At 50.4% G+C, this 24,739-nt stretch overlaps 1 protein-coding gene across 1 annotated transcript; it reads left to right on the top strand.

Annotated features, from left to right (window-relative positions):
• Window positions 1-20,287: 20,287 nt before the first annotated feature.
• On the top strand, window positions 20,288-22,042 carry LOC139043202 (ral guanine nucleotide dissociation stimulator-like). The gene is made up of 4 exons (XM_070503492.1): window positions 20,288-20,610; window positions 20,986-21,107; window positions 21,313-21,404; window positions 21,739-22,042. Exons 2-4 carry the CDS (start codon window positions 20,998-21,000, stop codon window positions 21,798-21,800), a joined length of 264 nt encoding a protein of 87 aa, XP_070359593.1. The 5' UTR covers window positions 20,288-20,610; window positions 20,986-20,997; the 3' UTR covers window positions 21,801-22,042.
• The last annotated feature ends 2,697 nt before the right edge of the window (window positions 22,043-24,739 follow it).

The raw sequence follows: 24,739 nt of genomic DNA, 5'->3' as shown, positions 1-24,739 counted from the left end.
CTCTAGGGGTTGGCCTGGTGGTTCACTGGTTAAGTGCGCACGTTCTGCTTCGGTGGCCTGGGGTTCGCCGGTTCTGATCCCAGGTGCAGACATGGCACTACTTGGCACGCCAGGCTGTGGCAGGTGTCCCACACATAAAGCAGAGGAAGATGGGCGTGGATGCTAGCTCAGGGCCAGTCTTCCTCAGCAAAAAGAGGAGGATTGGCAGCAGTTAGCTCAGGGCTAATCTTCCTAAAAAAAAAAAAAATTCTGTAGGGGCTGGCCTGGTGGCACACGGGTTAAATTCACACATTCTGCTTTGATGGCCTGGGGTTCACCAGTTCAGATCCCAGGTGTGGACCTACACAACACTTATTGAGCCATGCTGTGGCAGGCATCCCACGTATAAAGTAGAGGAGGATGGGCACGGATGTTAGCTCAGGGCCAATCTTTTTAAGCAAAAGAGGAGGGTTGGTGGGGAATGTTAGCTCAGGGCTAATCTTCCTCAAAAAAAAATTCTCTAAGAGTCATTCTCTTTCTGGTGCAGATGCTTTTACTAACGGAAATTTCCTTTAGAAACATAAATTTCCTTTCCAAAGAGGAAGTCTATCCTTCATTTAAAGCAGTCAAGGTGGAGATCAAGAGTTTTTCTTGCATCTGCTGGCTCTCGATTGCTTTTGGCTCCAAATAATTTGTATGTCAAAGTACCATACTTTGGGCATCTTCAGCATTCCTTCAAGAAGAAACAACTTGTTCTTGGAAGTCTCTGTCTCCTCCCCAACCCAGATGCACTCAAGCTGTTAGGGGCCAACAGCAAACAGGGTTCTGCCTCAAGAAGCTTTGGGGAAGCCTCTTCACCCTCAAAGGCCTGAGACACATGAGAGGGATAGATCACTGCAGGTTCTTCAGCCATTGAAAATAATATAAACAGTTCCATTCTCATAAATTTAACAACTTGAAAACAAGGAACAACTTACCAAAAATTTCAAACTAACAAAACTCAACCAAGATGATAGTATTTTCCTCAATCGGGCGCTGCTAGCCAAGCTTTTTGCCACAAAACTCAAGACTTGGATTCATGCGACACACCTGAAGAAAGCACAAACTCTGGGGGGAACTGCACATCATTTGGTGACTTAAAAATAAAGATTTCTCCAAATGGAAGCAGACAGTATCTGATGCGAAGATTTCCAAGGTGTCTGGACCAGGTCTGTTGGAAGTTTGTCTGCCAAACCTTTGAGGATGACATGACACTTCAGATCATCTCCAATGCCTATGATCTTGATAACATGCAAACTTCAGGTAAAAAGTGCCAGAGAGTTCTCCCTCCTCTCCCTCCGTGTTCCTCAAATGTGGCCACAATAGGTTTCCAATCTGTGTGTTTTTCCTCCAACCTGGGACATGACTCCCAGAGAAGCTCCTTCCTGGCCTCGAGGGACGAGAGGCTACTGAAAGTGGAAAAATCTGACTGCAGATCAACAGTGCTTTCAAAGAAAGATGGCAATCAAAATGGGGACATGTGAAAGTTAATAAATGGAAACGTAGTTGAAATAGTGTTGGAAGGCTAATAGAGGGAGTTCTCATGCCCTATGTCAAAGGCGCAGTGCAACAGGAAGAATAAAGACTTTCTCTTCCTGACCAGTCAGAAACTAACCCAAGGAGAGACTGTCACAACTCTGCCGATGAAAAGCCACTGCCCTCAAGACTGTGTCCAATAGCCCCCACAGTTTTCCCCACTCTGAGATAAAAGAGCTTCTCCTCTCTTCCTTGCTGGGTGCTCCTGCATGGCTTGCCATGGTTGCACACTCCAAATGGCTATTCTTTGCTAATCCCAGATAAACCAATTTTTGCCAGAGAAATAACTGGCTGTCTATTTGTTTAAGGGCAAGACTTGTTAATAGGAAAGAGATGTAGAGAAAACATTTGATACAATCCAACTCCTGTTTGTCATAAAATTTTCTAGCAAGTTTGAAATAGATGGAAACTACTTTAACTTGTTGAAGGTCATCTACAGAAAATGCACAGTTGACTTCATGCTTAACAGGGAAAGACTAAATGATTCTCCCCACAATAAGGAACACGGAAAGGAATACCACTTTCACTACTCTTATTCAACAAAATACTGAAGCTTCTGGCAATAACAGAAGTAAAGGAAATAAAAGCCATAGAGTTTAGAAAGGAAAAAATGTAACCATTCCTAGTTTCATTGTTGTCTGTGTAAAAAAACTCTGGGAATCTACAAAAAAAAAAAAATCAGAACTACTACATGAGTACAAAAAGTTCACCAAGTACAAAGTACAAGATCAACACACAAAAGACAATTTTATTTCTACAACTAATGAGGAACCTGCAGATGATAAACTTGAAAATGCTGTATTATTTAGAACCACTCCGAAGAACATGAAATATTCAGGCATAAATTCAAGAACATGTGTACAGGATCTGATGCTGAAAATTATAAAATACTGATTACAGTGATTAAAGAAGATGCAAATAAATTGAGAGCCTTACTATTGTCAAAGACAAATGCAGCAGAAATTAGTTAAAGTGGTGAAAGCAGATTTTATTCAGTAACAGCTGACAGAAGCTGAGCTGCGCTCAGATTTGTACGGAGGTGAATCTAGAATTTTAAAGACGGAATGAAGGAGCAGGGTTCAGGGGCTCAGTAGAGTCAAAGAAGTAAAAAAGTACAAAGGTTGGTCAGTGTAACTGTGATTAGACCCACTGTGTTCGTTACTTTGCAGTTATCAAAGTTAGGATTCTATCCTCACTCAGAAGTTGAGAGAAAGAGGCTCTATCTGTCTTAATGATTGTATTTCAAAGGAGTGGCTCTTAGGTCCTTTAGAGAATTGTGAGAGATACATATCTACAGTTGTAAGCCCTCTTTAGTAAATACTCTAAGAAGGGGGATCAGAGGCCTATAATTGGGTGTTGACTAAAATAAATAGCAAATTTTTCTGTCAGCTTTGAGCTCTCAGGAAGGCATTTTAATGGTTGGCTGGAGTCATTCCGGTTACACAGACTTATGCAGCTAGAAGCCACGCCAGAGTTTGGTTGAGTCTCCTCCTGGTGTGGGGGTTTGGAAGGAGTTGTTATGTGCTGAGAATTCTGCAGTCCTCACCATGTTACTGGATAGAATAATGAGGACAGGTCTCAATTATCCCCAAATTGATCTATAGGTCTAATATTATTCTAATAAAAATTCCACCACAGTTTGTAGACAGAGACACCTTTTTCTAAAATTTATATAGAAAGGCACATAGCTGAGAGTAGCTAAAACAATCATGACAGGAAGAATAATGCGGCAGTAAACACTTTAACAATATTTAGTATTGCCTTGTACATACTGTAATCACAGCATCATCATTTTCATTGTAGGACAGCTACATAAATCAATGGAACAGAGTAGAGAATCCAGAAATGGACCACAGAGTTATACCCTAGTGATCTCTGACACCAAGAGTGAACCTTAATGTAAATTATGGACTTTGAGTGATAATGATGTGCCTATGTATGTTCATCAATTGTGAAAAGTATACTACTCTGATGAGGGGTATTGACAACAGAAAGGTTATGCATATGTGGGGGCAGGGACTATATGAGAACACTGTGTATTTCATTAAATTTTGCTGTAAACGTAAAACTGCTCTAAAAAATAACATCCATTGATTTTTTAATAGGCAATGCAAGAATACCTTGTAGTGATTAAACTGGTCATTATTTTAGCTGTGATGGATACAGAAACTTGCACATCTGATAAAATTGTACAGAACTAAATACACAGGAACAAATTAGTACAAGTAAAACTGGAGAAATCTGAATAAGATAGTGGATTGCATCAATGCCAACAAGCTGGCTGTGGTATCGTCCTATAGTTTTGCAGAATGTTATCATTGTAAGGAACTCGGTAAAGTGTACACTGGAACTTTTGGAGTTATTCCTTACAGCAGTGTAGAATCTACAATGATCACACTATAAATTTCAATTAAAAATAGTTGGCAAATGGAAAGTCAGTCTATGTTTTAAGTTAGGAAGTTTCATTAAATGGTCAGTCCCATTACTTTATAAATTGAATACAATGCCAATAAAAATTTTAACGAGCTTTTCTGTTGAGTTAGATAAATGATCCTACATGGAAAAAATAAACGCATAAGCTAAGCTAGGAAAATATGGACCAGGAAGAACTCTGAGGGAGGAGCTGGTCTATCACACGTTAAAAATATTGCAGAGACTGTAATGCGACAGGAGAGGATTGTCGCATGCACAAGAAGAGGAGAGAAGGGAAAGGGAGGGGAGAGGGTGGCAGAGGTCAGGGGAGTGGGGGAGGGGTGGCCTGATTGGAATTTGTTGACACGGGGAAGCTGGAGCTCACTAAGTAGAAGGCAGGCATCCTATGTGATGGTTTAGGGAGCACATGTGGCTTTCTCTGGCGGTCCTGTGTTGAAAGCAGAACGAGAGTTTTGGAAACTGGCAGTTACTGACCAAGTGCTGACTGTTCTGTGCTGAATGCTGCAGGGGCTGTGATTTGGCTTCTTGGGATGTTTGCTTCCCACGTTGGGGGGTCAGAGTTATACTGTCATATATGATCTGTCCTTTGTCCATTTGTATATTCAGTCTCAAAAAAACAGTTGGTGCACAAATTCATCAGTTAGCTCGTCATTAAAAAATAGTCTCTTGGAAAGTTAAACCTTCGAAAGTTAAAAAGATGAAAATGGTAAAAAGATGAAAGATGCCAAATAAGTTTTATAGATAAATATGAAGAAATTGAATAAGAATCTCAAAATAAAATGTCCAGCAGTTAAGTGTATTTACTTGAGAATATATCATGCAAACTATGTTTCAGTAGAGTGTCATTTTTATTATCAGCATAGGAGAAAAGATGAGTTATGGAAGGGATTCTGCTCATGCTCAGTTATTTCCTTTACTTAACATTAAATCTTGAATAAAGTATAATGTCAAGCTGACTCATTTACTCCTTCATTTTAAAAGCTGAAGACTATTTCCTTGGTTTTTAAATAATGAGGTGTAAAGGAGGGGGTGAGGTGTTGAAAATAACTTCCACTGAGATTGACAGTAGCAATTGCTCTTGATTTTTTTGAGAGTCGTGGGGTCACCCATCAAAGCAGGAATGCTATTTATGTTCAGAAATTAAGAATCTGAATTTTATTAGAAATTTTGACTTTTATGCACCCTCAAAAAGTAAACTTAGGAATTTATTTGAATTTTTAGCTCTGTTGAGGTATGAGTAATAGACAAAAAATGCACACGTTTTCTATATGTGTATTGATTAGTTTGGACATATGCATACACCTGTCATATCATCCCCACAACCAAGTGCTGAACACATCCATGACCTCCAAAACTTTCCTTGTGATTTTTGTGTGTTTTTTTAAGCTTAGGAATTTCATGGATTTTAACCTAATGCTCAGATAAAAGAGGGAGAAGATGAGGTGTACGTTGTTTCATTGTGGTACCTTAAGACATAGACTTTCAACATACACATGACTTCTGAAAAGCAACATTTATTACTTTCACAATGAAATATTTTCTCCTATTTCCTTCAAATATATGGCCTTCTTATTCTACCCCCCACCCACTTCCTTTTTGAGTAGGGACTCAGGAGAAATTTCCAATGGTACTAACAAACAGGGTCCAAGGGGTGGCTGCCCCTCAGCCCTGCAGGCTTTTCCCTTGTGAGAAGCGACCACTTTGCACATGTGTGAGCCAGTGTGGAACAGGACAGAGTATGTCTGCAGACTGGTTCAGCCTGCTGAGCCCCTTTGCTGCTTCTAACCTATGGCCACGAAAAAGGCTAAATGGAGGGAAATTAAACTTTGATGTGTTGATGATTGAAAAGGAAAGTGCCTTGCTCTCTAAGGGATAAAGTCATTTGGAGGAAAATCAAATAACTATCATAGTTATTTTTTCCTATCTTATTTTTCCGCTGAAGCCACTAGATATTTCAATCTTTCTGACTTCCTAACAGAATCCAGTAGTACTTTCCTTTTCTAAGGCCAATGAACTGTTATGTAAGGGGCTTCTCTTGCTTTTTCCAAACCCTCCTGGGATTCTATTTATCTACTGTTCGTTTTTCACCCCCTGCTTTTCAGATTGCTTTGTTCACTGTCCTTGTCAAATAAATGTGGCTCATTAAAATAAGCAGCATTAATATGTATCTCTTTCACTGCATTTTATCTAATAAATATGCTGAAGATTTTCTGTATTCTGCATGTGAATCCTTTGTTGAATATTGGAACTGGGACAATCTCTTCGCATCCTGTGACTTGCAAATTCCCTCTTGTAATGTGTCTTATGATGAACCGAAAGCCTAAATTTTAGTGAATCCCAGTTTACCGATATTTCTTGTATGGAGAGTGTGTGTGTGTCTTCTTTGAGAATTTTTTTCTACCCTGTGGTCCCGAGGATGTTTTCTTATGTTGTCTTCTAGAAGTTTCATTATTTTACCTTTCCCCTTTAGGTCAAAGTGTCCAGGAATTGAGTTTTGTGTGTTGTGAGGGTAGGGCTCAAGGTTTCCTTTACATCCATATGCCCGTCTCTACGAGTAATAACAGGCAGCATTGGGACAGGTGGACACAAGCCTGGGAGTTAGGGGTCCTGTATTCTCAGCCTTACCCTCCCTTTAAAGCACCCTCTGAACGTGGGCAGGTGACTTTCCCAGTTCTCCCTCCTCTCAGACTCCTTCCTTCCTCTCTTCCTCCTATCCTTCATTCCTCCCTCCCTCGCTCCCTCCATTCTTTCCTTCCTTCCTTCCATCTATCCACCCGAGCATCTGTCCAGGTATCAATCTGTCCAACTGTCCTCCTGCCTGTTCGCCGGTTTGTCCTTCTTCTCTCCTTCCATCCTCTTTCCTCCCATGTCTCAACTTCTCTTCCTTGTCTTTGTTCTTCCTGCTTTCCCTGTGACCCTCCATTTGTCCGCTCTTCCTCTGTCCATCCAGGTATCCCCTCTATCTGTGCCTCTACCTGTCTCTTTGTTGCGTCTCTCTCTTCTTCAAGCACACTGTCTCTCTTGGGTTCATCTCACTCACAGGCTCGAACATCCCGCTACTCACACAATCCCTCCTTCTGTCACTCACATTTATGGCTCACCTGTGAATGGTTGTCCTGGGACAGCCACTGTTGGAGTGCAGATGAGCCTGTGGGGCTTCACCCACTGTGTGGGGTCTCTGTGTCTCCCAGACGACAGCCCTTTCCACAGCTCCTGAGCCGGGCAGCACGTTCCTGCCTACTTCCTCATTGCTTGAGCAACCAGAAGCCACCACAGGCCTAGGGGGGCCCCTCTTCCTTCCCCAGAGGAGCTCTCCAGCCCCACAACTCCACTGCCCAATTATTACTGGGCAGCTGGGAAGCCGAGGTGTGCAATTCTGCTTTGAGGGCAAGCATGCTGATCACAAGGATTATAGCAATATTTCAATCTGATGCAGCCCTCAGAGAGCCCCTGGTCTTGTGAAAGTAACAGAAAATTCTAATACAAGGTGGGATGTTTTGAGGAGAAGCACCTGGCATCCTTTGGGTTGGAAGAGCTCTCTGGAGGGAGTTTTGCCCAATTGGGGTCTTTAAGAAGGAGTAGGAGTTATATAGGGAAATAAGGTGTGGAGCGTGTTCCTGGCAGAGGAAATTGCATGAGCAATGGCCCTGTAGGCAAAAACAGCATAGTGTACGGGAGAAGTGACAGGAATTTTGTTTGCCTGAAGCACAAAGCCTAACTCAGAGTGAATGGATCAATAAGGCTGAAGAGTCAGCAGGAGCCAGATGTGCAAGGGCTTTGAGTGCCAGGTCAAGAAGTTTGAACTTAACCCTGAAGGCCTTAGGGAGCCACGGGTGATGCTAGAGCAGGAGTGTTCTAGTGAGATCTTCATTTCAGAAAAATGCTTCTAATGTTCAAGGCAGAGAACATCCTTTAGACAATGCATCCAGTGAGCATGTTAGGGTGTTGGTTCCGGTGAGAAAAGATAAGACCTACCTGGGACGTGAATGAACAGAAGGAATGCATTGAGGAGCAATCTGTAGGTGCAGTTGGTGTTACCGGCAGGGGAGGGAGGAGGAGCTGAGAGATATGCTGGCTTCAACTTGGATGAGCGCAGCATTGGGTGGTGGTTCCACTGGGAGCAAAGGCAACAGATGATACTGAGTTCAGGCTTCTGATCTGGTCTCAGCCCAGCTCTCAGTGATGGCCATCTCTCTCCCTCTCTTCTTGCAGCCAAGGGGCACGACCTGAAGGCCCTCACACTCAACTCCACCATCTCCAACATCCAGTATTTGACAGACATGAGCAAGAGCTCAGCCACATTGAACTCCACTGAGAGAGTCCTGCAGCACCTGATGAGACCCTGGTGCCAGCAGCTCCCGGCAGGATGAGTCCCAGCCAGCCGCACCCCACCTGCTGTCTCTCCTGCTCGTCCTTCTCCTGCCTCCTCCCCTGCTTGGATCCTTATTCAAGAAGAGCAGCCTGGGCCCCTTGTCTTGGGCTGTAGACTGATCTCCCTCAGGGAAGTCCCTTTTCTGAGCATTTGAGAGTCATGAACACTTTCGGTGACCACCCCAGTTTTCACTCTTCCCACTGACTGCCAATTTGCTCCTCCCTCCCTCTGGCCCCCATTATCAGAGGATTTGGGACATCTCTCTAGAGTCCCCACATTCCTCTCTCCCCGGGCCTGCGGAGGAAGGGGCAGCCTCCAGCATGGAAGCTGTCTGCACCTACCACCCTGACCCCATGGCTCATGATGGAGAGTGTGACAGAGACCCCATGTGACAGAGAGCAGCATTCCTGGGTGCGGAACCAGCTGATCCACCCTGTCACCCCGAGGGGCCTCTACTCCCTGCTCAGGGACAGCCTTTTTGTCGGTGGTGAGTGTTCGTGCTGAGCTGGATTGACAGTGATCGTTACTTATGCCTGTTCTGCTTTATTTCATCTCTAACACGTCAGCCCAGGTTCTGAGTGGGGGACACAGAAACCGCATATGTAAAAAGTTTCAACTTACAAACGGAGACTATGTAAATGGATTTGTTGATCCCAATAAAAAAAAAATGTGAACTATCTCACTATTAATTTTTATATAGATTGCCTGGACAAATGGTAATATCTTGGTTATAATGGGTTTAAATATCCCATTAAAAATTAGTTTCACTTGTTTATTTTTACTTTTTTAAATGTCAGTATTTAAAAAAAGTTTAAATTTCATTAGATAGAGTGTGAAATTCTACTGTTGGACAGCACTGTTCAAGACGTGAAAATAAAGCCCAGAGAAAGTGGTTAGGGACAACTTTTCCAAGGAAAGGAGTCAATCTGACCCACGTGGCAAGATGCAGACAACAGTCTCATACACACATACATACACACACACACACTTAGAAAGCAAGACCAACATCATCATAGAGTTGAACCACTACTTCTCAAGTGGCAAGAGCTTGCAGTCCTACATTGCTCTAAGTGGACGAACCTCAGGAAAGGAGCCAGGAGTCAAGAAAATTTACCAACCAGGAAGATCTAAAACCAGAGAGTAAAGGTCAGGATCTTTGGTGAAGTTCCCAGCAGTGGATTCTGTTAGAGACTCAATACATTAGCGAGAACTTTGCAAGAAGCGTTGTTACAGAACTCACCTATCCTTTCCTATGTAAAAGTACACAAGTTTCGTAAAGAATACTAGCTCCTGCCAATCAACGAAAAGATGGTAGAACACGAATATCGCCCTTGTAAATCACTCCTGGATTAGTGAGCCAGTCAGGGAACAGATGACAGTGCATTGCGCTGGACCTCATTAGGCTGATTCTGACTTCATGACCATCCTGTGGATTGTCTCATGCCAGGAACTCTAAAACATGCTGTCCCCACCACTCTTTTGCCACCAAGGTCCACCAACCAGACCTTGCTGACAAATGCCCTGGCTGGGCCCCTTCTGACCACACCTGGAGGACTCTCCACAAATCCTACTCCGTCACGGCGCTCTTCCACCTGCCACTGGCCAGGGAGGCATTTCCTCCAAGGCTGACACTCTGTGTGCCCAGCTCTGGGAATGACACGTCTCCCTCAAGTGAAGAAAAGGATCTGAGTTCAGAGCCTGTGGGCTGCAGCCATTAGGACAAGGCCTGGGGTTTGCTGTCAGACAGAAGAGAACCTGTGGTGGGTGTGGGTCCCAGGGTTCAAGAAGCCCCCGTGATTCCTGGATAGAATCCCAGAAGACGATGCAGGACGGAGGAGGGATGCTTGGGTGTGATTGTGCTTGGGAATGTCCATAGGGAGGCGGATTTGCCATTGGTAATGCCTTCAACAGGGTTGTTCATTCATCGATTCATCCTGTCTCAGGGAGTGCTGTCTACATCCTTCCAGCCCCTAGTCTCCCGTCTGGAGCAAACAGACAGCGTCAGAAGAACATTTACATTTCATTTGTAATGTATGCGTACAGGGCATGCAATGTGCTGGATGTTGCAAGTGTTTTGAAACATTAACTCCTTTAGCAGTCTCCATATCCTCACAAATTAGGTACGCTTATCCTTCTTGCCAACAACAGATGAAGAAACTGAGGCACCAATGAGGTAAGTACTTTGCCCTCTACCAATATCTAGGAAGTGATTGAGGTGGAATTTGAACATAAGTTGTGGCTCCATATTCTCTGCTCTTAACCATGTTCTTTGCTCCCTATGACTTCACACCATGAAGACGTTGGCTCAGTGTATCCATTTTCTTGTTACACCCGGTAGCCCCACTCTTTGATCTCTGTCTGAAAAAGATGCTATTCGCATCAAAACTGTTGCACATACACAACCAAAATGACTTCTCCCCATATCCCATGTCCTGGAAAATACATAGAGAACATTTCAAAACATTTCTTGCCCAGGCTGGGAGTGCTTCTGGGAAATCCCACTGTTCCTGTAAGAAGCCAAGGGCAGGCTGGGAGCTGTGTCTTAGCGGAAAGGTGAGATCAGGAGATACTATGGGGTTACAAAATGGATGGGGGACCTCAGCAGGAATTGACTTCAGGATCTGGTGGTGTTTCAAGCTGGGTGCTAATTTTCTGGCTTTGGGTGTAGGGGCTGGTGCCGCATTCCAGGGAGAGGCCAGTCTCCCTGTGTTCTTGGGGAAACCAGACCCTTGAAAGCAAGGGAATGAGAATTTCCTTTCACGATGGACTTGGGAGGGGAAACATTCAGCCCAGAAGAGACAGTCATGATCCTGAGGAAACCAGAAGAAGCTGCCTCCTCGTCCGCCAAGCAGAAAGCCCTCCTTCATGGACTCACTTTATCCAGATGAGACCAAGAAGGAGGACATCATGAGATGCCCTTGCAGGTGGGAGACCTGTGACAGTGGAGCCTGTGCCTGGGAGGCTCTGAAAGGCATCATAGGGGTGACATTTGCTGTCAGCAGGGTGCCAGATGAGAGGCACGCCTGCTTGTGTCTGGGAACAGTTTGTCAAGGAGAAGGCACCGCTGGCGCAGAGGCTCACAGGAAGAAGTGGGTCTGACCAGACAATGTCCGAAAGAGGGCAGTGTAGCTGGAAGGAGCCTGAGAAGAGAGAGGAGGGTAGATGGGGACAGGCAGGGCCAGAGGGCAGGAACTGGCAGACTGTGCTTTTCCCGTCGCTCTCTGATGACACTGCTCTAAGACATTGCACCTAGAAAATACAAATCCTTAACATCTCACAAATTCTGTGTGCCAGGAATGGGGCACAGCTTAGCTGGGTGCCTCCGCCTCAAGGTCTCTGTGAAGCAGGGGCTGCGGCTATATTGCGGCTCGACTTGTGGAGGGTTTGCTCCCAAGTTCACTCACATGCATGCTGACGGGGTTTGTTTGGACTGAAAGTCTGAGTTCCTGCCTGTCTGTTGGCCAATCATTCCCTCCGTTCTCTCCTATGGAACATCTTCATAGGACAACTGAAAACATGCACACTTGCTCCCCCAGTTCCAGAGATATAAGATGCAGAGAGAGAGAGAGATGGAAACAGAAGGAGGGAAAGACGGAGGGGACTAAAGCCAATGAGTAAGAAGGAAGGGCCAGGCTTTTTGTTCTTAACCCTGGGTTGCAGGCCATCCCATCACCTTGGCTGCATTCTATTCAGAAGGCAGCTCCTGACCACTTGTGGTTCCACAAGGACGTGCACAGCAGAAGACAGTGAGCACCAGGAGCCATAGTGGAGGCTGCCCACTACATAGGCCGACACGAGGCACTTGGGTCTGATTCTAAGTCAAACAGGAGACCTTGCAAGGTTTCATGCCAGTGAATGGAAGTATCTGAATTTCCCCTAATTTCCACCTCTTAAAGGTGCAGACCTGGAAATGAGGCCCAGAGGGGCAGTGACTTTCTCAAGGTCACAGAGCTGGAACCCAGTCCTGTTTTGAGGGGTACTCCACACTACATCCCACCCCTTCTTGTCATTCTTTCATCTCTAAGTGTGTGCATCAGACACATGCAAACCAGACCACAGGTGTTGTTGCTATTGTCTCTTCCACACCTGAGGACGTCCCGAGGGAGATATTTCTGGCCTCGTCCCCATTGTGCAGGTTGGGTGATTGAGGAGGCCCTGGGAGGCCCATTGGCATTTCCAGGACACAGAGCTTGTAGGAAAAAAGAGGTCGGAACTCAGCTGCATGTCCTCAAGCTGGAACCCTGGTTCCATCTCAAGGTCCTGTGTTGGGATCTGTGCTTGCTATTTGTGTACAGTTCTGGAGGTGACATGGGCAAGGAGGGTGAGCAGCCAAGATCCCAGAGAGGTTTTCGGTGGGTGTGATTGAAGAAGGCGCCCAGGTAAGGGAAACTTGAGGAAGTGACCTCACTTCCTTGGAGACAGACCCCAACAGAACTTAGCACACAGGTCTCCAGGCACCCACATTCTAGACATAGCATCCTATTGAGCCCACTTGAGTGGCGACACTGAAGACAAGAGGATGTTCTCCTGCTGTCTCCCGAGTTGTGGAGGCTCTGGCTTCAGGAAAGCCAAGAAAAAGAGCCTTTTCAGTCACTATAGACACTGGCTTGGCCCTCACCTGCACCGCCTCTGTCCAACTGGCAGGAGGAGCACTCAGGTAACACAGGGAAAGCCAACCGGGTTAGGCCACAACTGGATGCCACCCGCACAACAATTTGAGCCTCCTTGTGTGTCGGAGGGGAGTGAGAGATGGACGGCGGTGCTGAGCGGGGACCCACCCTGGGCAGGAGCCATTTGCTCGGTGTTGGAAGCCTGGCAGTGTGTCGTGTCCCCAGCCTAGGTGGTGGCTAGCAGGATGGGAGAGTGGGTGCTGGGAACCAAGCTCCTCTACCCATAGGTTAGTCCCGAGCCATCCAGGTGTCATCTCATTCCCTCCCTGGCTGGAGGTCTATGCAGATGCTGCTCGGTACCTGATCTGTGCTGGGGTTTCCTCCTGTGGCCAAGTCGAGGCATGCCCCTCAGACCTCCCGGCCCGGCTCTGGGGCACTGTCTTTGCAGAGCTGCACGCAGGAGGTGGTGGAAGAGCTGACGGATGGCTTCGGGTACTCCATCTCCCTGGACAGGGACCAGCTGCACCGCGCCACCATCAATAACCAGGGCTGCTCTGAGGTGAGAGTGGGCACAGAGGGTTCTTCCCACCCAGGCCCCTGAGATGACCAGGGCCGGCCCAGAATCCAACCTCAAACTGCCGTTCTCCTGGGACCCTAACAGGGCTGTCCCCCATGAGTGTCCCACAGTCCCATTCCCAAAGGAATCTGGACTTCCGCTCCTCCCCACCAGCTGCATAGGAGGGTAGGAGGGCACTCTTTGCATTTTCCTAGGAAGATTAAACGTTGATGTCGTTGTCACTTCCCAATAGGCCCTGAGTATCTTTGAATTTTGCCTTTTTTGGAAAATGAAACCTCGATAACAAGGGTCTCCAAACTCCCTTTAATGTAAAAGAAATAACCATCAGCGTGTTTGAAAGTCAAAGGGATTCTCAGAACGTGTCACTGCCCTGTACACTGTTTCCAGACCTGGGAGGGGTGAGGTGGCCACATAACATTTCCCTCCAGGTCAGGGTCTGATGAAGCCTCAGGCAGTTACAGGGGATGTCCCTCAGCCCTCACTTTGGGCGGTTCTCAGTTCTGAGCCACAGGACCTAGAGAAGCCACTTGGCATGCCTAAGCCTCTGTTCTCCTCTCTAGAGAGGGGTGTCTGTTGAGGATTCACTGGGCTGGTGCCCTGCACAGACGGAGGTCTGTTGTCCCTCAGCGAGCAAATGGCCTTGAGGGAGATCAATGTGGAATCCTTCGCAGGACCAAAGTCAGATTGTGCTTTGAGAGCCCAGAACTTTGCTGAGTTGGGACCCCTGTCTCTCCTGTCGCACACGTCTGGGAGGGGCTAGGAGTTCCTGGGTCAGCTGCAGACCCTGATAACGCTGGTGGTTGGCAGTGGTGACCCTGACTCTGTGTCCCTCCTCGTCCCACCCAGAGTGAAGATGAGTCCACTCTGTCTGTCACTGAGGCCTGCAGGATGCGTGCCCTCCGGGCAGGCATGATGCAGAGGCTCTCAGAGACTGTGCTGCCAGCCTTCCCCAGCAGAGTCCTCCGCAGTGTCATCACCTCCCTCTGCAGCTACTCAGGCTCCAGCACAGCCCACCAGGTGCTGGACCAGCTGTTTCCCAGGTGACTGCCCGCCTCCTCCTCAGCACAGTGGTGACTCTGCCCACTGCCAGCTGTGTGTCTTGCCTTGGGAATGTCACCGCATCTCTCTGAGCCTGAGTTGGCTCCTCTGAAAGGTGGGGTGGCAGAGGATGAACTTGCTAGGCTTCTCCCAGGGATGAATGGGATCAGCCCTCCAGGTGCTGCCCTGGTGCCCGGCTCTGCAGAGAGGGTGGTGGGCCATGCTGTGGTTGCTGGTGGTGATTATTTCTCTGTCCCCCACGGAAAGTAGTCTTCCTCTCCCTTCACTGGCTTGTGGCTTTTTGAGTTTGGAAAAGCACCTGGAGAGCACCCTGTCAAGGAGTTTGAGATGCCATCCAGCTGGTCCTGGTGCTTGTCTTTGGTGTAGCCACTTAGGGATCTCTAGGGCCACAGAGGGGCCACAGGCCCACTCAGACACCTGGGGTGGTTCTGGTTGGAGGTCATTCAACAATGTCTATGAAGGACCTACTCTGAGCAGGACTTCTGGACACACTAAGTGTCACTCAGTGACTGAAGCAGACAGCCTCCCTGGCCCTCCCCTCTAATCTGAGAGTCAGACAGTCACACTTGACATCATTCACAGGTCCCATCTACCCTCCATCCCGGGCGATGCCCTCATCCCCTTTGGGACACATGGAGGCAGCTTGGCCCATTGCGTGCGGGATGCTGGAGGACAGGACCACCTCCCAAAGTGAGTGGTCTTTGGGTCGAGAAGGAGGGCCTCCTGTCTCTAGCAAACAGGGTGTGGGGAGAGGATGGAGGCTGTGGCCAGGTCAGGCCTGGGAGAACCCTGCATCTCACCCATCTTTTGATCCCCATGGGAGGGCTGAGTTCTGGTGGCTTCCACTCTGGCATGACTGGACTCAAAGAGAGCTGTGCATGGGTCCCAGGCCCCTTGAGAATTGGAAGGGAGGCTGGGCTGCGTTGTCCCCAAGAGACCCACTCCCAGCAGAGTCCCAGCCCCTCCTGCCTCCCTTTCTCCACATCCACACCTTGTGAGCACCACCGCCAGGTCCATAGTAGGAGGTGTGTGAGCAAGCTGCTCCCAAATCTGCTGGAGTCTTCATTCCAGTGGCCCACATTCATGCAGGGCTTGGGTGGGCTCTGTCCAGACCCTTGGGGAGGAGAGTATCGGTGGGAACAAGAGACTCTCACAGACTCTGTGTTCAGCCTGCTGGATGAGCAGGCCTGCCACAGCCAGGACAGCCAGCCAGGGTTCAGGGCTGGGATGGGGCCCTCCTCTGGAGGGGGAGGGTCTGGCAAAGGGGCGCAGATGCTAACAAGAGTGCCTTGGGAGGACGGTGTTTAAGGAAAGGCCAGGCCACTGACTCTCTGGCCCATCTGCCTCCACGCAGTGCTATCTATTTCCTGCTGGGAACTTGGCTGGGCCAAGGGCAGGATTGCAGGGAGCCCCTGCGGTTTCCCTCTTGGACCCTGCAGCTGGCCACTCTGCACGTCAGCTTTGGTGGCTCCCACGTGGAGGGCCATGCCTACCTTCTGCCAGGCCACCTGGAGCATCTCAAGGCCATTGAGGCCGAACGGAAAGGTGAGGGGACTGGAGTCTGGGAAGACTGTCTGTGTTGAGGTTCATGGGCTAGCGTTCCCTTAGAGGCAGTAGAGCCCTTCCTATCTTTGGAAAGGCACAGAAACTGTCAGGTGTGTGGGTGCAACTTTCTCTTTATCCTGCTCCAGAGCCAGCTCCAAAGCTCCTGCCACTTCCAGAGCCAGAGCCAGTGCCAGCCCCCGGGCTGGAGCCAGCTGCACCTCCAGTCTCACCACGTGTGGTAGAGCTGGAGCCAGCAGCCCCTGAGTCGGCCACTCCAGGACCAGAGCAAGGGCCACCATTAGAGGCAGCCCCAGAGCCCAGCTGCCCCCGGGCCGTGACCACCGAGGACCAGCTGCGGGAGGAGAAGCTGAACATCTTGGACTTCCCTCCCCAGCTGGTGGCAGAGCAGCTGACGAGGATGGCTGCGGTGAGCAGAGGAGCTCACGGGGCGGGTGGCCCCTGCCTTCCCGGTGCCATGAGCCGCCCCACACCTGCCATTCCCTGCTCGGGATTCCGATGATCTGGGTCCAAATCCCTGCTCCCTCCCTTATCAACACTGTGACCTGGGCAGCTTTCTTTCTCCCCAAGCCTTCGCTGTCCCCTAGAGAACAGGGGACAGTAGAGATGGACACTCAGAGCACCTGCTGTACAGGGTGGCTGTGCCGGTGAATGAGGTGGGAGAGAGTGGAAGGTGGGCAGAGTCTGGCCCTTTGGTGGGGGATGGGCACTCACTGAAGTGCTGCCAGGTCCTTGGGTGGATCCCCCATCTGTGCAGGTGGCCCGGACAGCCTCAGCACTTAGCAGGAAGGTGATGTGTATTGACTCCAGTGGAGACAGTCAAACAAAGCCGGGGGTTGTCCCTGCCTCAGGGGGAATGTGCATGGGAATGGGGAGTGGGACTCGAGGGGCACTGGGATGGGTGGATGATGGCCCTTCTGGTGGGCATGTGTGGGCTGCCTTCTGGAGCTTGGAGGAAGTGAGACGGGGCTGGGAGCAAATGTCCCCTCCCTTCCCCACAGTACTGTGTCCGGGGTCATCCTGGACTGGGTGCATTCAGTGGACACAGACAAAACCCAGGGACTCCCACAAGCCTCAGGCCACATGCTCTGCTTCCTGAGCTCCAGTTCTGATCTCACCCTGCTGGGCCTATGGGGGACTGTGGACGCCAAGCTGGGGTGCGGCAGGACCGGGTGACACTCCGAATCTTCTGCAGGAGCTGTTCAAGACGTTGGTGCCCGCCCACTGCCTCGGCTCCATCTGGTCCAAGTGCGACAACAGGGAACGAGAGTACCTGGCACCCACTGTCCGTGACAGTGTGATGCACGACAACACCGTGGCCAATTGCATCCTCGTCACCTGCCTTGGGGACCCCAGCATGACAGCGCGGGACAGGGCCAGGGTGGTTGAGCTGTGGATCAGGGTGGCTGAGGTAAGCCTTGGCACGCTCTGTCTGGATGCGTGGGAATTGCCTCTTGTTTCTCAGCTCTCAGGATTGAAGTCTGGGGTCTTAGTCCCTGGACTGTCCCTTGACCCTCATGCCAGGGCCACGTTGACCTTGACTTGAGGTCCCAGTGGGGACAAGCTCACTTCCTCCCTTGTGTTGAGGTACAAATCCTTGTGCCTGGCAGTGTTACTCATCGGGTGGCAGGTGTGCCCTCCCTGGCTTCCCTGGGCATGTGTCTCCTCCAGGACAGGGGAAGTCCGTGAGGGGACAGAAACCAGAGGCAGCAGAGCTTCAGCTCCCCCTCACGGCTCCAACTCTTCGCTTCCCCAGGAGTGTCGAGGCCTCGGGAACTTCTGTTCCCTCCACACAATCCTTTCTGCCCCGCAGAGCCCTGCCATTGCCCATCTCCAAGACACCTGGGGACAAGTTTCCAGGTGGGTAGTGGGTGGTCTGCTCTCCAGCCAAGCACCATGAGGGTGAGGTGGCCCAGGCAGCCTGATTTGGGCCGGCATGTCCCCCAAAGTCAGCTGAGACCACCTGGGAGACAGCGAACGCCGGGCACAGGGACTGACCTGGGTGCTGGGTCTCTGAGTCTCTCAGCGCCCTTAAGCCAGCAGTTCCGTCCCAGGGATTCATTTCCTTCCAGACCAGATCATGGCTTGAGCCCAGGTGGAGATTCTCAGGTGTTTCCTTTGCAGCAACAGAAGCCTCTATGCAGCTGAAACCAACACTGTTCCAAAGAGATCTGTTTGGGACATCTGGGAATGGAGGCCCCAAGGGACAAGAGGAGAGGCCCCTCCGCAGTCCCATGGGGACCTTAGAGCTCAGAACACCCCAGTGAAATCCCTCATCCAGGCCCCAGGCAGTTTGGATCTGCTGGGTTCTCAAACAAATGGGATTTGCCTTCAAGCATCCCACAGTTTTTCTTGCTTGCTTGCTTTCTTTCTTTCCCCACCCCGCAGGGAGAGTTCTCGAACCTGGAAGAAGTGGGTCAGGAGAGAGAAACGCGTGAGCAGGGAGCTGCTAGTGCAGGTAACCTGGAGGCTGGAGATCTGGAAGGAGGCCAGAAGGAGAGGGGAGGGGAGCATCCTGAGGGGATCCTAGGAGGTGAGGCTATGGCAAGGCTTGGCCCAGGCTGGGGGTCAGAGAGCCCTGTGAGGGTGGGGCAGGCCGGGGCCACTCGGCCAGGTCCCCCAAGACACCCTGCCCTCCCCCTCCCTGTCTGTTCAGCTGGGGTCTGGACGCACCCCTGGAGTCCAGAGGTCGGGGCCTTGGTCAGATTTGGAGCCAGGGCTGGGGTGAAGGCAGCGGGGACAGGGCCTGTAGCTGGCACGGGGAGCAGCCTCTCCCAGTGGGTCCTTGAGCCAGTCACAGCCCCTCTGGGGGCCTCCATCTCCTCCTCTGGGAAGTGGAGGGAACTGATCAGTGGTGCAGGCCCCCCAGCGAGGTGCTACCATCCAAGGGAGGACAGGAACGCAAGGAGATTTGTGCCGGCTCCTCCTCGAGAGGTGAGGGGAGAGCAGTGATGACACGCAGATGACTCTGAGTCCTCAGGAGACTCCTGGAAGCAGGTGACGTTCTCCTCACACTTTTCAGCTGAGGAAAGAGGGCCAGGGAGGCCTGGGCAGGCCCAAGGTCACACAGGGCTGAGTCCTGGAGCTGGGACTGGTCTAGAATCAGAGCACCCTGGAGGTGGGAGCAGCAGAGGCAGCAGGGGACTGGAGCCGATGGCCAGGGTCTGAGATCAGGGGCCTTGGGGGACATGCGGAGGGGAGTATGGGCGCACTGACCCTGTCCTCGGCCCCGACAGGAGGCGACCTCCGTGTTAAAGACTGCAGAGAGGGCCCGCCAGGGAGCCCAGGAGAGGCAGCGGCAGCAGGTGAGGGTGACTGTGGGGGAGGGGCCTAGGAGTCAGAGGAGAGGGGGCTCCCCCTCCCAGCTGGAGACCTCCCTCAGGAGAGGGGCCTTCCTCCTCAGGCGAATCTGCTGTGGCTGCCAAGCATGACGGGCCTGCAGTGGCAGTGAGCAGGAGGAGGCCTGGAAGGGCTGGCAGCAGGGCAGATTTGGGGTGGGGAAGGGCAGGGGCCACTGCCCCTGGGAGGGGCCAACAGCCAGCCCTGGGACTTGACTGATGGAGTTTGGTGTTCCTGGCGGGGAGCGGGGGAGGGAATTGTGTGTGTTGGGGTGTCCCGAGGATCCTAGGCTGCTCTGTGTGGGAGCGTGGGGTGGGCAGGAGGCTGGGCTGAGGGGTTTCAGGGGAAGGTTCATGGGGGCACCTGAGAGCGGGAGCTCATCGCCATGCCCATCCCGATGGCGGCACAGGGTGTCGTCCCCTCCCTGGTGACGTTCTTCCATTCCCTGGAGCTGCTGGACGCTACGATGGAGGATTATGTGGAGGTGAGTGAGCCCGGAGGTGGGTCCGGGGGCTCAGGCTCCTGAGGGTGGGGAGGAGAGAGTCCTGTCCTGAGCCCTGAGCTCTCTGCGTTTGGCAAAGGTCCTCTCAGCAGGGCCTCCAGCCTCGTGTGGGAGTTGGGGTGTCAGGCCCATCTCCCCAGTGGGTGATGCAGGCTCTGCATAAGCCACCGTCCAGGTTCCCTGGGCTGATGAGGCTCAGAGCTGCCTGACTGTGTGGCCGCAGGAGGTGGTGTCTGAGCTGGACTCAGCGTCTCCCTCTGGCCCTGCCAGTGAGGGAAGAGAAGTCGGGCCCCTCCCAGTCAGGAAGCACATCAGACGCTGAGCTGTCCCTTCCTGCCTGAGGCCTGAGTCTCCCCACGTGTCATCAGAGAGGGTTGGGTCACAAGGTCTGTTGCCTCAGTTGCTCTGCGCCCCCTGCTCTGGAGCCCAGAGACTGGCCCAGGTCCAAGTCCGGGCTCTGGATGGGCCTGCCCACTGGCAGTAGTGCAACATTGCAAGAGGTGTGGACGGGGCCTAGTGCTGGCCCCAGGGGGCTGTTTCTGATGGACTGCGGCTGTCTGCTTTCCAGGGCAATGTGCTCAACTGTCGGAAATGGAATGAGGTAAGCGGCTGCGGCCTCCCGGTGGGGAGGGTGGGGGTTGGAAATCAGAGACCCCCCCCCGCAGTGGGCAGGACCCCCTCTGGCCCAATCCCCAGGGTGGAACATTTATTTGCCCACTTCGATATACAGAGCTAGGGATCCTATGGCATTGGCGGGTGGGGGAAGGGCTGGCATCAAAGACTCCTTCCTGGAGGAGGAGCTATTTTGGGCCAAGTGTGAGAGCAGGCAAGCCCTGACTGGAATCGCAGGGAGGGAGGGCTCCCAAGTGGGCAAAGGCCCCAGACTGGCCCCTTGCCCCCTTCCTCACCCCCTCCACGAGCCCTGCAGTGTCCCCCACTCAGGCCCTGTGGGCATCCTGTGCTTGCTCTGTCCTAGCAATTCAAACTGATGGACGAGATCGAGCTGCTCCAGGAGGCTGCAAATCTGTACACCGTGCAGCCCGACGAGCACTTTGGGGCCTGGTTCCAGGCCGTGGAGCCCCTGAGCAAGGAGGAGAGGTGAGTCGGGTCAGGAGTTGGGGGAAGGCAGGGCAGCCTCTCTCTGCTGACCAGCTCCAGAGCCCATGGCCGTTGCTCCATGGTCAGCCCCTGATCTGACTGCATGGCGACCCCTGGGGCCCTTCGACCCCAGCTGCTGGCAGGCTCCAGGACGCACATGTGATGTGTGGCTCCTGAGAGCTCCCAGCTCCGCTCTGTCCCGTAGCTACAGCCTGTCCTGCCAGCTGGAGCCCCGATACCACTGGGTCAGAAAGATTCGACTCTTCTTCAAAGGCAAGAAGAACCGCTCAGGCCAGAGTGAGTGTCCAGACCGGCAGTGGATGAAACCATGGGCTCAGGAAACATTCAGGCTGAGCGTGGGCCTGGGGAGGCAGACAGCTGGCCCTGGGTTCCAGCTCCACTGCTGAGCAGTCCCGTCCTGGGCGATTGCACTCACGTTTCTGGGACTGGTTTCCTCCTCTGTGAAGTGGGTGACGCTAAATATCAGCCCCTGTGTCAGGGACAGATGGGGTGCTGTTGGCTGACTGAGCACTGAGCACAGGGCTGGAGCACAGAGCGCAGTGGGGGCCGGGATGCGGTGTGCACTGTGGTTCCAGGGCAGGCCGCTCAGGAAATGCCTCTCTTTCTCCAGACACCAGACCCCCAACCAAGGGCCCAGTGGTGGTGGTCGATGACCCTCCTGAGACCAGCTGAGCTACAGCGGGGACACAGCGTTGATACTCAGGGTGCACAGGGCCACCTCCCCTGATTCTGATGAGGAGAACTTTGTGATCCGTTTCTTGGGGTCCCCTGTTGGCCACGAGGGAAGGCACCAACCCCTCTTCCCCCTCCCCCCTTTTGCCCAGCACCTATTTCCCTATTTGGCGGGGCCATATTTTGTTGTCAATGGTAAATGCTCCGTTTGAGTATTATATTAAATTGTTGCTTCCTTCTAATCCTGGGAGTGGAGGTGTGAGTCTTTCGCTCGCAGCGCTCATGGAAACCAGATCCAGAAACTCACATTCCTCCTCGAATTTAGAAATCTCCCAGAGTGAGCGGCTCAGTTTATGTGGAGAAGGGAGAAGTGCCAGTCCCCTCCCTGGCTACTGAAGGACGTGCCCAAGTGCCCCTCCCGCCGAGGACAGGATCATTGCAGTGTGGTTCACCCTGTCCAGGAGCAGAGAGGGCCCCTCCGACCTCTTGGGACTAAGCGGTTGGAGGCGTTTTCTCAGGCAGAGCCACAACCACTAAGCTGGGCGTGTCTGTCAAACTAGCACGTGCCTGTCCCTAGCACACGTCCTGCCCAGGACAGTGGCTGCCTTTCGACACTCTGCCGGAAGAGGGAACATTTTCCCGGTTTCTCTTGCACATAGATTAGGACCTTGTTTTCTGATTCAGTCTCCGCAATGGCTTCAGCTCTAAGTGGGGAAAATACCGTCAAAAGCTCAAAACGTGCACATAGAGAGGACGAGGCCAGAGGAAGGTCCTGTGGACATGGACCATGGGCAGGCAGGACTCTTCCTTCTCGGGCCCACTAGGGGCTCCCTGTTCACCTCTGACCTAGACTGGATCCCCCTGGGCTTCTGGTCCCTGACTCCGAATACCATTTCCTGCTTGTTGCCTATCCAAGGGGAAAGCTGTGGGATGCAGCTTTTAGGGCCTCAGCCAGGTCTCCCTCCAGAAACCTAGTGCTCCCAACAATCTGTTCCAGAAAATATAACCAGAGACAACACTTTCCAACTCATCTTATGAGCCCAGCAGTACCCTAAAAGCAAAACTAGAGTTTAAAAGTAGGGAAAACTTGAGAACAGCAAGTCTCAGAAATGAGCAATTACTGTCTTCTACAAATATTAGAAAACTGAAGCCAACAATGTAAAACAATCATACACCAGGACAAAGAGGAAATTTATTCAGGTATGCAAGGTTGTATCAGCATTCCAAAATCAAATCAATGTGCATCAATTCTGTGTTTGTGAGGCTGTATTCCTTTGAAGTCTTTGGAACTGTTGCTGTCTTTCAGACAAGTCTGAGTTTACATCAAAGGTCATCAACTAAAAACAACTACAGTATAAATCTTTTAACAAATGAATTTGAGAGTCATACCCACAAACAGAATATTCTTTATAAAGAGCATTCAAACTAGATCTATTTTTTCTTTTTTAAGATAATGACTAGCTGGCATTATTGTTCAATCAGAAAAATACAACTCTGGGCAAAACTACTATTCCAATTCAAATAGACTTTGCTACTGTTAAAATTCCTATAGTATTTGGTGTTTGTTCTCAATAATCAGATATTATCTTGAATTTATATTCTTTTCAAGTGCCTAGATCTTGTTTCCACAATAAAATGGCATTCCACGGTTCAGAGTATGCTTTATATTATTCTCTTTCCCTTAGCACCAAACACATTGGTTTTTCTCACCTATAGAACAGTTGCCAACAACTTACCCAGAATCTGTTTTCCACAACATGGCACAAACTATCTTGTCAGCTTTCTCTTGAGTTCTCTGGACCCTGCATTTCAGTCAATTAAACTGTTACATGTTCTCCCACGCATTATTTGTTTTCTTTTATTTGCTCGGAATACCTTCCCACCGCATCTCTTCTTTGTAAATGATATCTGTCTATCGCTTGAGGGTCACTCCAAGGAAAGCTTCCTGCAGGTGTACCACCAAACTGGCAGTCGTCTTCCCCTTTGGAATTCTTACATCATTTTGTCACTTGCTCTGTCTTCCTTCTCCCTCTGCTTGTCCCTTCTTGGTCTTCTTTACAGGCTTCTTTTCCTCTGTCCATTCCTCAATGCGCACTGAAATGTTAGACTTCCTCGGCATTCTGCCCTATGCCCTCTTCTCTTCTTGCTCTCCATACATTTCTTAAGCAATGTATTTCACTCCTGTGGCTCTAATGGTGACCAGTATGCTAATGAGCCTGGCCTAGAGAAGCTCTCTTGAGATTCTGACTAGCATATTTAACTATTCATTGGATATCTCTACCTGATTGTCTTTACAAGTATCTTAAGCTCAACATACGCACAACTGAATTCAAGACCTTTCCCCACCAAACCTATTCCTTCTTCAGAGAATTTCCTGTCTTAGAGATTGGAGCCACCATCTACCTAGTTGCTCAAACTAGAAACCGAGGAGTCATTCCTTCTATGCACTACCCCTCCTTGCTGACATCCACTGAGTTACTCGATCATGTTAAATCAGGCTCCTAAATATTTAAAAACTTTGTCCATCTCTCTCCATATAAATTGCCATTATTTCAGTCCAGGCCATAAGCACCTTTCCCCCAAAACACCATAAGGGCCTCCAGTCTTGGTCCTCCCCAGTGTAATTTCCACAATCCAGAGTAATCTTCTAAAATGTAGGGCAATTATGAGAACTTCCTGCTTAATATTCATCAATGGCTTCCCATAGAAGAAAAATGTCCAAATTCCTTAAACATAGCTTACAGAGCCCTCTGTAATAAGGGCTAACCTTGTCCCTGCCTATCTCTTCATTCTTCACTTAACATTCTAAACTTCAGGCATATGAAATTTCAGTTCTTCAAACTTGCCATGCATCACATCTCTGAGACTTTACATTCTGTATGCTGCCTTCTAACCCCACACCCCTGCTTTTTGCTCAGCAAACTCTATGTCAGTGTAAG

This window comes from Equus asinus, unplaced genomic scaffold (assembly GCF_041296235.1).
Source record: "Equus asinus isolate D_3611 breed Donkey unplaced genomic scaffold, EquAss-T2T_v2 contig_193, whole genome shotgun sequence".
NCBI classification, from domain to species: domain Eukaryota; kingdom Metazoa; phylum Chordata; class Mammalia; order Perissodactyla; family Equidae; genus Equus; species Equus asinus.
Note: the sequence above shows the minus strand (reverse complement) of the source record. Positions and strands in the feature narration are given on the sequence as shown.

Bases quoted from the DNA above. Each gene is read 5' to 3' on its own strand.
- LOC139043202 (XM_070503492.1), top strand. From the start codon at position 20,998: ATGGACGAGATCGAGCTGCTCCAGGAGGCTGCAAATCTGTACACCGTG. The intron at 21,108-21,312 runs GTGAGTCGGGTC...TCTGTCCCGTAG, and splicing joins CCCCTGAGCAAGGAGGAGAG to CTACAGCCTGTCCTGCCAGC. The intron at 21,405-21,738 runs GTGAGTGTCCAG...CTCTTTCTCCAG, and splicing joins GAAGAACCGCTCAGGCCAGA to ACACCAGACCCCCAACCAAG.